General features: G+C 31.7%; 3 protein-coding genes and 1 pseudogene across 4 annotated transcripts in view; 2 read left to right on the top strand and 2 right to left on the bottom strand.

The window, feature by feature from the left end:
• Fadd (fas-associated death domain protein) overlaps nt 1-5,135 on the bottom strand; it is an 18,709-nt gene extending 13,574 nt beyond the window's left edge. The window contains exons 1-2 of the mRNA XM_018512251.1: nt 5,020-5,135; nt 2,948-3,309 (exon numbers count right to left, since the gene is read on the bottom strand). Of these exons, the coding sequence (XP_018367753.1) occupies nt 2,948-3,272 (325 nt within the window). The 5' untranslated portion in view covers nt 3,273-3,309; nt 5,020-5,135. The remainder of the gene's footprint in view (nt 1-2,947; nt 3,310-5,019) is intronic.
• Nucleotides 5,136-5,204: 69 nt separating this feature from the next.
• On the top strand, nt 5,205-7,384 carry LOC108764164 (uncharacterized). Of its 2 annotated transcripts, XM_018512249.1 has the most exons (5): nt 5,205-5,259; nt 5,334-5,690; nt 5,774-5,908; nt 6,498-6,572; nt 6,648-7,382. In XM_018512249.1, exons 2-5 carry the CDS (start codon nt 5,603-5,605, stop codon nt 6,713-6,715), a joined length of 366 nt encoding a protein of 121 aa, XP_018367751.1. In that variant the 5' UTR covers nt 5,205-5,259; nt 5,334-5,602; the 3' UTR covers nt 6,716-7,382. The 2 variants fall into 2 exon arrangements, with proteins under 2 accessions (XP_018367751.1, XP_018367752.1); XM_018512250.1 differs by lacking the exon at nt 6,498-6,572 and having other exon boundaries at nt 6,648-7,384.
• LOC108764163 (uncharacterized) lies at nt 6,725-7,425 on the top strand. Its single transcript, XM_018512248.1, has 3 exons — nt 6,725-6,904; nt 6,983-7,145; nt 7,242-7,425. Exons 1-3 carry the CDS (start codon nt 6,731-6,733, stop codon nt 7,412-7,414), a joined length of 510 nt encoding a protein of 169 aa, XP_018367750.1. The 5' UTR covers nt 6,725-6,730; the 3' UTR covers nt 7,415-7,425.
• Nucleotides 7,426-10,553: 3,128 nt separating this feature from the next.
• The window catches only part of LOC108764156 (putative nuclease HARBI1), a 6,045-nt pseudogene continuing 4,138 nt past the window's right edge, over nt 10,554-12,460 (bottom strand).

The raw sequence follows: 12,460 nt of genomic DNA, 5'->3' as shown, positions 1-12,460 counted from the left end.
GGTGCAAAGAATACAGACAATTCTAACGTAGGCAGCCATTTTGATTTTGTTAAGATTGTCAAGATGCGCGCGCAGAGAAGGACAGGTTGCCCCGATATTTTGCCTCTCGCACCGTTCTGCCAAATCCAGCATATACTATAGAAAAGTATACGGATGCTGGGTCTATCTTATATGTCTATGGTTCATTACGATAACCCCAAGCGCAGAAAATCATGGGGAGTTCCCGGCCATGCTTCCACCTCGACGGCCAAACCGAATATTCACGGCTCCAAAGTCATGCTCTGTATTTGGGACCAGCTCAGCGTAGTGCATTATGAGCTGTTAAAATCGACTGAAACAATCACAGGCGATCGGTATCGAACGCAATTGATGCGTTTGTGCCGAGCATTGAAAGACAAACGGCCGCAATACAACGAAAGACACGATAAAGTGATTTTGTAACATGACAATGCTCGACCCCATGTTGCGAAAGTGGTCAAGACATACTTGGAAACGTTGAAATGGGAAGTCCTACCTCACCTGCCGTATTCTCCAGACGTTGCTCCCTCTGACTATCACTTGTTTCGATCAATGGCACACGGTCTGGCTGACCAGCACTTCCGGTCTTATGAAGAAGTAAAAAATTGGATCGATTCGTGGATCGCCTCAAAAGATGACCAGTTTTTTCGACGCGGGATTCGTACGCTTCCCGAAAGATGGGAGAAAGTAGTGGCTAGCGATGGACAATGCTTTGAATCATAAATGTATAACCAGTTTTTTACAATAAAGCTTCGAATTTCGGAAAAAAAACGGCAGAAGCAAAGTTGTACACCTAATATAATGTCTTAAGATGTTAATACAGTCCTCGGATTGACTTACGACATTTTAAGGTTGACTTAAGACAGTCTTAAATGTAAGAATCGACTGTGAATACCGACCTGTATCGTGTTATGAAGTTTATTCTTTTCGTGCACAAGGAAAGATTCAGTACCAACTTCATGACGCGAAACAGGTATTTATAGTCGATTCTTACATTTAAGACTGTCTTAAGTCAATCTTAAGATGTAAATCAATCCTAGGATTGTATTATCATCTTAAAACATTATATTATTTAATAATGTAACTTTAATAGTTCATTCATATCATAGTTCTGATTCTTACTGTAGTTTGGCAGATGGAAATATAGTGGTTCAACTTCAAATACATAATATAGTCATTACAACAGAAGGGCAAATTTATATTATTGAAAAACAATTTGTTGAATATTCAGACTTATATTCTTATCCATGTAAATTATCTAAATTAAAAATTTTTGTCACAAAAAATTTATCAAGATTTACTTTGGCCAATTAATAATTTATTTAGCAAATGCATTGTTTATCCTTTTAATAATACTTCTTTTGTTTTTTTCCCTATAATTCACAGTATAATTAATTAATTATAAAATACAGTTCATGCTTCGAAGCATGATCATCTTTTGTATTATTTCCCAGAATTTACAATGTAATTAATTATAAAAATTAATTATATTGTAAATTATTAATTTACAATATAATTTATACTATAAAATTATATTATATTATATAGTTTATAACAATTATAATAAAAAATAAAAGATTAGAAAAACATATAAAATATAATTTTGTATACAATATTACTTTTATAATCCTGTACGTTATTAAGACGTCATTAAAACGTTTCAATGATGTCTTATTGACGTTAGAGATGTCATTAAGACATTATTAAGACGTCATTTGATGTCATATTGTTTGTTGAGACGTCATTAAATGATTCAAAATGGTCATAAAATCACGTCTTTTTAACGTCTAAGGGTCCTCTACATAGAAGTCGTAGACGGTCGTGGAGTCTTAAGTCGTAGGAAACCAACCAATCACAATCAAATATAAGGAGAATACTCGATTAGAATTGGTCAGTTTCCTACGACTTAAGACTCCACGACCGTCTACGACTTTTATGTAAAGGACCCTTTAAAATCGTCATCGGTCCGTGACATTAGTACGTCATTTTTCCGTCTTTTAAACGTCATTACATTGGTCATTTTTGGTCATTCTTTGACCAAAGTTTGACGTCACCTTGTTTACTGGGTCCGTATACACGTATTTTCCACTCGGTAAGAAAACTTTTCTTCTAGACTTTCAGTCTTAATTCTACGAACTCGGTATCGTTTGTTCCAGTAATGTGACCTCAGTTGTATGTTTATTTTTAAGATGTGGACTCTAAAACTCTTACAACAAGCAAATATATACCTGAGGTAACAGCTCTACGAGCCAAAAGTGAACTTTTTAACTTTTTTTCTATTTTCTCATAAAATCCAGTGCAGCTGAGGTCCTGTTTGTGCGTACTTTAATTCTGTAATAACAATTTTGCAATCCATAAATCCAATTCGGAGATTTTTCACCGAGTGGAAATGTCGATAATACAGACGGCTATAGCATCCCCTTAAAATGGGTTATATTGCGTTGGTATCTGTTCTCTTGCAAACGTTCTCACTACATGTAATGATGTAATATATGCTATTTCTTTTTAATGCTCCGCCCCTAATGTACGAATGAATCTCTCTAAGGGGATCCGCACAATAAAAGGAACAGGGAACAGAGAACAGAGAATAAGAATTTCAATCTATCAGAAATCATGTATTGTGGAATACACAATGTGACTCTCATAGCCCCCCGTAGTAGAAGTTATGGAAATTCTACTATAAAATAAAGAGAAGTCATGTTGCTCTAAGAATATTAGTAAACTAAAAATTGTATATTTTTGAAGTTTGTGATCCTTACACTATTCTTATTCACATTATCTTATTCTCAACTATGTTATTTAAGAATTCTCAAATTAACTTTGCATAATGTTATATATTTAACGAAACTCCTATAAAAACTATTTTGTTATCTTATAAATATTCTTTAAATTCTAAAATATCAAAAAAATTAATTAAAAAAATACTTACCTTCACTTTGATATATATTACATAAAGATAATGGTGACACAGCCTCCAGCCAACTTTCATAATCTTGCAATTTGCTTTCTAAATCAGGCTTGTGAATATACCTTTTTGATATATACCATAATGGCTGTATATTACTGTAACTCATAATATCTCGTTTTTCCAGTAATCTGATAAACATTTTGAGGTCCTTTGTCTGACTCAATTTACGTTTTGAATCAATTTCATGTACATAATTACATTTTAGCTGATTCAAGATGTTACTGTCAATGAAAGGCTCAGCTGTACTGAGGAAGTCTTGACAAAGCAAAGTATATTTTTCGAACATCTTGTATTTCCAAAGACTCAATTTTTCAAGCCAGATTCTGCGGCATATAAATAAGGTAAATGTTAAGAACCCAATGACCTCAAATTTTGATAAAAATACACTGAATCAATGCGTTTTTACGTAAAAATAAAGAATTTATCTTTCAGCCTCGCGTATAAATAAAAATAAAAATAAATTAACAATAATGCACCACAATATGTAGTTCTCCTTTAATTATCGATAATAATAATAATAATAATAATAATGATTGCAATATCAAAAGGCTATAGGAGTCAACGCTGGATGTAATAAGCGATAATTACAATCTTGATCAAATATATTATCTGATACATATATCGACCTCGTACGTTTCGACTCTACTTCGAGTCATCTTCAGCAAATCAGTCATCCATCCACATAATGTGAAGAGATATTGTATCGCAAAATAATATCTCCAAACTCCATGCATGCAATGACGTGGCTAATCATGATGTGAGACCCATACTCAAACAGTTACACAGCTGAGTGGTGATGAACAACTCTCCAACTAAAATTTTTTATATAAAAAATTCATTTTAGCACACTGTATAAAGGCTACTCATGATGATCAGCTCACCTCGCATGTTCTCCACACACTTCCCATACAGAGTAAACTTATACAACATTTTACAAAGAACTCAATGTCTAAACTCGTCAACTTGTTAAAATTTAAATATGAAAAATCTCGAAGAACAACGAGCGTCTAGTCCGTTCTAAGTTCGATCAAATAATGAAAGATGCTTCAAAACATTGCGGTCAAATATGAAACACACCAAATGTAGGTGAAAACAACAAGTCTCAGTATGGGAAGTGTGTAGAGAACATGCGAGGTGAGCTGATCATCATGTGAGTAGCCTTTATACAGTGTGCTAAAATGAATTTTTTATATAAAAAATTTTAGTTGGAGAGAGTTGCTCATCACCACTCAGTTGTGTAACTGTTTGAGTATGGGTCTCACATCATGATTAGCCACGTCATTGCTTGCATGGAGTTTGGAGATATTATTTTGCGATACAATATCTCTTCACATTATGTGGATGGATGACTGATTTGCTGAAGATGACTCGAAGTAGAGTCGAAACGTACGAGGTCGATATATGTATCAGATAATATATTTGATCAAGGTTGTAATTATCGCTTATTACATCCAGCGTTGACTCCTATAGCCTTTTGAAATTGCAATCATTATTATTATTATTATTATTATTATCGATAAAGAATTTACAAGAAAAAAGGGTAATTATACAATTTAGCATAATCATCTCAAAAATCAAAATAATTAAGCTTATTCGATTCGTTTTTGCATGAAATGAAAGAATCTAGTAAAAAAAAGCGTCGCCCTATGATCTGAGATATTAACCGTTAAGGGCATTCCACACAAACTTGCATAGTCGCATAAACATATGCATAAAGAAAATCATCCAGTCGTAGTTTATGTTTGTCTGTATGACAGAAATGTGATTGGATAATTTTCTTTATGCAATATGGTTATGCGGCTCTGCAAGTTTGTGTGAAATGGCCCTTAAAGTTAATAACTACTGAGGTTAGGAAATCTGTCACAGAGATAAAATGAGGGTAATTCTTCAGAGAACTAGTTCCGATTTCGATGAAATTAGACTTATTCGATGTGTTTTTGCACGAAACGAAAGAATCTGGCAAAAAAAAGCGTCGCTCTGCCCTGTAAGCCGAGATATTGAGCGTTAAAGTTAACTAAAGTATTACTACGTACGTAACAAAGGGTGCAGTCCACTTGACACTACAAACGCTTCGAATCGTTTGGAGCGTTGTTTTAACCGGTTCACATGGCACTTCAAATGTGTCCCAATAGCACGTATGACGGCATAGGTTTCCACTTCCACCTTACTTTCAATTGCTTCCAATGCTACTGCTTGGAGAGAGAGGTAGTTTGACTGTAGCGTTTGGTTTGAATATACAGAGCGCCGGAAAGCATAATAATAAACGAGCGAAAGTATGGCTGCATTCAGCAGACCAAACAGTTTTGCAACTGTTTTATGATTCATCGCACTGATATTATACTTTTAGATTTAAAGGAATAATCCTATCTCGGCGAAGAATCACAAAACGGTTGCAAAACTGTTGAGTCTGTTGAACGCAGCCTATATCTTCAGAAAAGACCTTTGCCTGAAGAAGATAGCCTTAGCCGTGGTTGCTTCTGATTGCATAACGAAAAAACGCCACTGTAAAGCTAATTTTTAAGTTTATTTATTATATATCGTGGCATCGTGCTATATTACAAATCGTGCTGTGGTATATTGTGTATATTACAATTAAAAATAAAAATTGTATTAACTATGCCAATTATAAGGTTATATGAAGGAGATACTGGAACGATTTATAACCTAGAAGTTTCCGAAAAGGATGCTATTAAAGCTGATAGAGGTATAAATAGCATTATATGATCTGTATTAAATATACATAATTTAATTTAGAAAAAATTATTTTCGAATTTTATTATTTCAAAGATATGGTATTTGCAACGCAACTTTTACAACGTTTTAAAAGTGCCCAAGAGACACAATTTACCAAGAGTGCTGAAAAAACAGCAACGATTGTCAAAGATGCTGAAAATAGTCGAAGTCATTCAATTACTGAATCAGGTAAATATGTTTATTTGAAATTCTTACCATGTATATAAAGAAATTATTCAGAATTAGACCTGAAATTTAAATACATGATTCATTTTGATGTTATATGTATAAGGTGGTACATATTTTCAACATGATATAGTTCTAAACAAAATAAAATTTGAGATCCAATTTTTAAAGTTCTCCCAATAATACATGTTTATTTTGTATATGTTTCTTAAACGTTTGTGGAACATTAAATACATTTAAGAAATTTATGTGTTTATAACATATATTATAAACAATATGAATATATATGAACAATATGTGCTACTTGGGTCAAATTTGCTTTTTTCTCGTTTGAGATACCTTTTAATATCCTCCACATAATGAAGAGGTTATCAAACTTGAACTTCGAAAATTGGATTCAAATTTTATTTCATTCAGAATTGTATCATGTTTCAAATTGTATCACCTTGTCTTACTTTATATGATTTATATTTTCCTTGTATGATGTATACCTTACATTATTTACATTTTTATTTCTTTATGTATATCCTCGTATTTATCTTATATGTTTTTCATTAATGATCGAAATCATTCATACTTTTTCATGATACAGCATGTTATGATATGAATCAAACAACGCAAGAGTTTTCTGAATCTTCTCAAGAAGCTTTTGATTTTCAAGAAAAAAGTATTTCCTAATGATTATAATTATAATCGTATGAAAAAGGATCTAAAAACATATAGATCCTATGTTATTTTACAGATAGTTTTCGTTGGCCACATGAGGCAGTTCTTTTATTACTTACGTTGTATAAAGAACACGAAGATTAATTCAAATTTGGAAAAATGACTATGAAAAAATTTTGGAACATGATTGCCTCTCATTTAAATGAGAAAGGATATAATGTTACAAGCTCTCAATGCAAAAGTAAGATGACAGGTCTAAAAAATACCTATAAAAGTGTTAAAGACTATAACGCAAAAAATGGTAACAGTCATAGGATTTGGCAATATTTTGATGTAAATATAGAAGGAAAAAACATATGTTGAACATATTAATTATATTTAAGATGTATATCAATTTTCGCTGTATTCAAGGTAATGAACGAAATGTTTAATAAAAAGCCATGGATGACTCCCATCCTTATATTAGATAGTAGCAATCCTACTTCCTCATTATCTTCTAAATGCAGTGCTGAGAATAAAATCGTTGATAATAAAAAAGATCCATCTTCATATAAAACTAAAATATGTTCTATACGTAAGTACTATTATCAACACTTTATTATGTTTTATTAAAATACATTATACTTACGAAATTATGTGCTACCGTTATACTCCCATTTGCCTAATGCAGGCTTGGCACTAGATGCACATTTCGGGCTGATTCCGGCGAGCGACCCCCACTACCACTCGAGCCTCAGCGGCCGAGCTGCCGACCGCTCACGTGACGCTCTGGCTCAGGAGCGTCCCTATATCTTAAACGTGCTAGGGTCGTATCTTCCGTCATTGAAGAATCTTTCTTGCTAAATAATTTTTATTTTTTCAAAAAATTAAGTACTAAATTTTCTATTATTAATGTATTAATATATGCTCTATATATAATAATATAATTGTAGCAATAATATATAATGTGTATAATATAATTAGAGTTCTTTACAATAGTTTTCCACATCACCCGTGAGGTACTATTGTTGACGCGTTTTTTTTAAAGTGGTTTCCCCAGCAGGCTTATTCCACTGAAAAAGATAATCAATATTATAATATGAAAGAATACTTTTGGTTTGAATTCTTTTGTATGAATTTAGAGACATTTAAATTTAAATAAGAAGTAGAATATGTAACACAACAAAGTCTGATTAGCATTTATACCTATAACGAATTAATTAATTAAAGATAATAAGAAAGTTTTTATATAGTTCTGAATAAGAATATGATAAAATGTGACAATGGGTGCTTTCCATTTGACGATACAAGTCGATACAAACGTCATTCTATCCTTGTTAACATTCAGAGAGTGACACTTGTGTCGACTTGTGTCATCAACTGGAAAGTACTCAATATATGCTAAATATATTCTATTTTTATTTTCGAATAAAAGTGATAAATAAGATAATAATGTGATAAAAATTAATGCAGTATAGTACACGTTATATTTTTATTTTCGAATAAGAGAAGTGATAACTAAAGACCCTTAAAAGAGAGACTCGCCAACTCATCATGTGACTATGGGTGATTCTGATTGGCTGGGGTATGGATGACGTGTTTCCCCTTTTTGAACATGTATACCATAACCTGCTAGAATACACATGTGAATTGAAGCAGCTTGTGTTGCGTGTGGTTCTGACTATTTTTGGTAAGTAAATTTATCACATTTATGCAAAATTGTGAGAAAAAGTAATGTATATATTGTCACAAATAAGCTTTGAATTAATAAACGCTTCGTAGTTAAAAATAAGTAGTACGTAAGTTAAAGATACCTGTTTCATTAATAATGTGATTCTCTTGTCTTAGATTGGATTTTTATATTGATTTTGAAGATGCCAAATATATGCTGTGCAGCGAGATGTTTTAATAAATCCAGTGATGGATATGCATTAATTAGATTTCCCAAGGAAAATCAATATAAGAAAGCATGGGTAGACGCTGTTTTTGGAGAGACATCAAGATCCTTGAATAATTTGAGATTGTGTGAAGTGAGTATTCATCGTAAGAATGTTATGCAGGATCCGAATAAAAATAGTTTAAAAAGTGCTTCTCCATTTAATGCTTTCCTCATTTCAGGTTCACTTTGAGCCATCAGATGTATTGGTGGTAGGTTGCCGGAAAGAAATAAAAAAAGGTGCGATTCCATCACGTTTTTGCCATTGTCCCTCTGAGAATTTTCGTAAGTCGCAAGCAAGAAAGCGGAAGAAAGACGAAGTTCATGTACGTAATGTCAAAGCGAGACTAGATAGTTCAGAGAATTTAAATAATAATCAATATATGGAGTATTTATATTCAATATAAATTTATATATGGAATTTATATATATATTTATTTATTTATATATAGAGTATTTATATTCAATACACATCTTTACATCAATTTGTGTACAACGGTTTTAAAGTTCTCTGAGTGCATTTCAAACGAATTTACTATTAATTAATATACTCTATATAGAATATACAATTTGGAATATTTAAAAAATATATTACAAAAAAATTTACTTTAAAATTTAAACTTATTTTGCAAAATTAATTCCATAACGTTTCTAACATTCTTTAATAATTTATTTTCCTTTCTCAGTTTATTCACAATTTTTTTAGGACTTGTACAGTAAACATCTGAAGGCAAGCAGATGTTTTCAGTATTTGACATAATGCAATTTTCCTTTATGGAATATCTTTCTTTAATTTCATTAATTGATAATGGAAGTGTAGTAAATGGACAATTGAATAGATGATTTATGGCATGCAATTGCTTCTTAGATAACTTCGCAACATTTTTAATGATACGATTGGTTACTGGACAAGCTACGTTTTTAATTGAAATGCAACAACGCTCACATGTGTTAACTGCTTGACAAATATGATTATCAGATATTTTTCTTATTTTAACATTACACACATGAACTTCGTCTTTCTTCCGCTTTCTTGCTTGCGACTTACAAAAATTCTCAGAGGGACAATGGCATAAACGTGATGGAATCGCACCTTTTTTTATTTCTTTCCGGCAACCTACCACCAATACATCTGATGGCTCAAAGTGAACCTGAAATGAGGGAAGCATTAAATGGAGAAGCACTTTTTAAACTATTTTTATTCGGATCCTGCATAACATTCTTACGATGAATACTCACTTCACACAATCTCAAATTATTCAAGGATCTTGATGTCTCTCCAAAAACAGCGTCTACCCATGCTTTCTTATATTGATTTTCCTTGGGAAATCTAATTAATGCATATCCATCACTGGATTTATTAAAACATCTCGCTGCACAGCATATATTTGGCATCTTCAAAATCAATATAAAAATCCAATCTAAGACAAGAGAATCACATTATTAATGAAACAGGTATCTTTAACTTACGTACTACTTATTTTTAACTACGAAGCGTTTATTAATTCAAAGCTTATTTGTGACAATATATACATTACTTTTTCTCACAATTTTGCATAAAGGTGATAAATTTACTTACCAAAAATAGTCAGAACCACACGCAACACAAGCTGCTTTAATTCACATGTGTATTCTAGCAGGTTATGGTATACATGTTCAAAAAGGGGAAACACGTCATCCATACCCCAGCCAATCAGAATCACCCATAGTCACATGATGAGTTGGCGAGTCTCTCTTTTAAGGGTCTCTAGTGATAACAATATCATATAAATGTAATATATATTCCATTTTTATTTTTTAATAAGAAAAGTGATAACGATGTGATAAAAGTGTAATAATACATGCTACATACGTTTTGTTTTCGTTTTGAATAAGAAAAGTGTTCGAATAAGAAAGTTTATGTTTGAATAAACTTTCTTATTCGAACACTTTTATAAGTATGTAATAAATATGTATGTAATAAATAAGTATGAGATAAATTTGTATTAAAATATGCTAAATATATATTTATGCAGTTTTATTTTATCGTAATATATTTTATTTTATCTATTATATGTATAAATATCTTTATCCATTTTGAACATTCTGAGCATTTCTCATATCTAAATTATTACATATGTTAAGTCTCTTAGCTTCTGCAATAATTCTATCATTATATCTAATTCTTTCCCTTTGTAATTCTACTTCTTCTATATCAAAAACAATAACATCATCTTCTAATCTCAATTCATCTTTTTTTAATAAACAAATCATATATTAGCATGTTGTGTGAAGCACACAACATGCTAATATATGATATGGTGTAAAATCAATACGATTAATTGCCAGTAACTGTAAGAGACTTCTCCAGCGTCCTTTTAAAAGAGCAAATGCCCTTTCTATTACCATTCTCGTTGAAGAATGGCAATAATTGTAATTCTTTTGTCGTTCTGTGAGGTGTCCGTTGTCCACATATGGAACTAAAAGACGTTGATGCAGTCCATATGCGGCGTCTCCAATTAAATGAGTATTATTGGGAAACTTGTTGGGATCATTTATATAATCTTGGAGAGCTGATAAGCGAAAAATACGAACATCATGAACTGATCCTACATTTCCCACATATACATGCGTGAACTGCATTATATGATCGCATACTGCCTGTACAAAATCCAACACAAATTCTTTCATTAATTAATAATTATTTAAGCCGGCGATACACAATGCTTTTTTTCCTGCTGGGTTGCTAGCTCAGTTGATATCTTACCATTTTATTGCTGACACCGCAGCCAATACAATAGCAAGATGCTTATCCAATTAGTAATTCAGTAATAAAAAGCATCATGTGCTGCTTGCGGCTATATTCATTACTAATAATAAGCATAATATAATAAACTAGGCAGGGATTTAGATATTCTGGTTATAATTACAGCAATTTATAAGGTCTACACATATACACACCCGTACACAGTATGTAATAACATTTTAAAATAAATTACATAAGTAATGATATTATAACAGCATTATTAAAATATTACCTGCAGATGAATAGAATGACCTTTTCGATTGATGTATGCTTCTGCATTTTCTTTAGGTGCTGGAATGGTTATATAGGTACCGTCTATGGCTCCATTTGTATCAGGGAAACCATTTTTACGAGAAAATCCAAGTATAATATCCTGTATTTTATCATTTCTTGGCCACTATATATCTTGGCGACAATTGACAAAGTGCTTTTGCAACACGACGCACAGTTCTTACAGCTGTGGCCTTGCCAACATTAAATCTCTCAACTATAGATCTAAAAGTATAATAATATATAAAATGTGATTTATTACATGTAATATATAACATAAAGCACGTGGGAAAAACTTTTACATCAGAAATAATAACTAATAATAATATCATTTTATGATTATATATATACAGAAAACAATGTATAAAAAACGATTGTAATTGCTTTATGATTCGCTTGTTGTAGGAATAGAATGAAAACAATATTTGTTAAATGCATTACTTATGATTTAACATAAAAGAAATATATGGTGATAATGTCGCATAAAATATTGGCAAGATTTAATTTATAAGATTTGTACTTTTTATTAAAAATGAAAAATAGACATATAAGCCATATAACGTAAGAATGCAGTAAATGATGAAAAACTAACCTCATTTTTTGAGGTTAGTTTTTGTATTGCCTGCGAAACGTATAGCAAGGCGCTTGCTTTGTTGTATTATTCATCGACTTACCATGATCTACATTGATTTTTTTTTCATTCTTCGCGCACACTTTAAGCCACATTTTTCGGAGGTCTCCTTCTTTCGGGAAGGTAAAATATTTCAACAGTTCTCCAGCTCGGTTAGAGCAGTTCGAGATACAACAATATGGCATTATTTATATATTTTTCAAATATTATACATTTTACGACCTTCCCTGCAAATACATGCAGTCACGTACAATACATATAAGCCGATGGTACAATCGTACCTTCGTG

This window comes from Trachymyrmex cornetzi, unplaced genomic scaffold (genome assembly GCF_001594075.2).
Source record: "Trachymyrmex cornetzi isolate Tcor2-1 unplaced genomic scaffold, Tcor1.1 scaffold397, whole genome shotgun sequence".
NCBI classification, from domain to species: Eukaryota; Metazoa; Arthropoda; class Insecta; order Hymenoptera; family Formicidae; genus Trachymyrmex; species Trachymyrmex cornetzi.
The sequence above is the reverse complement of the archived record's forward strand: the minus strand, read 5'-3'. Positions and strand labels throughout refer to the sequence as shown.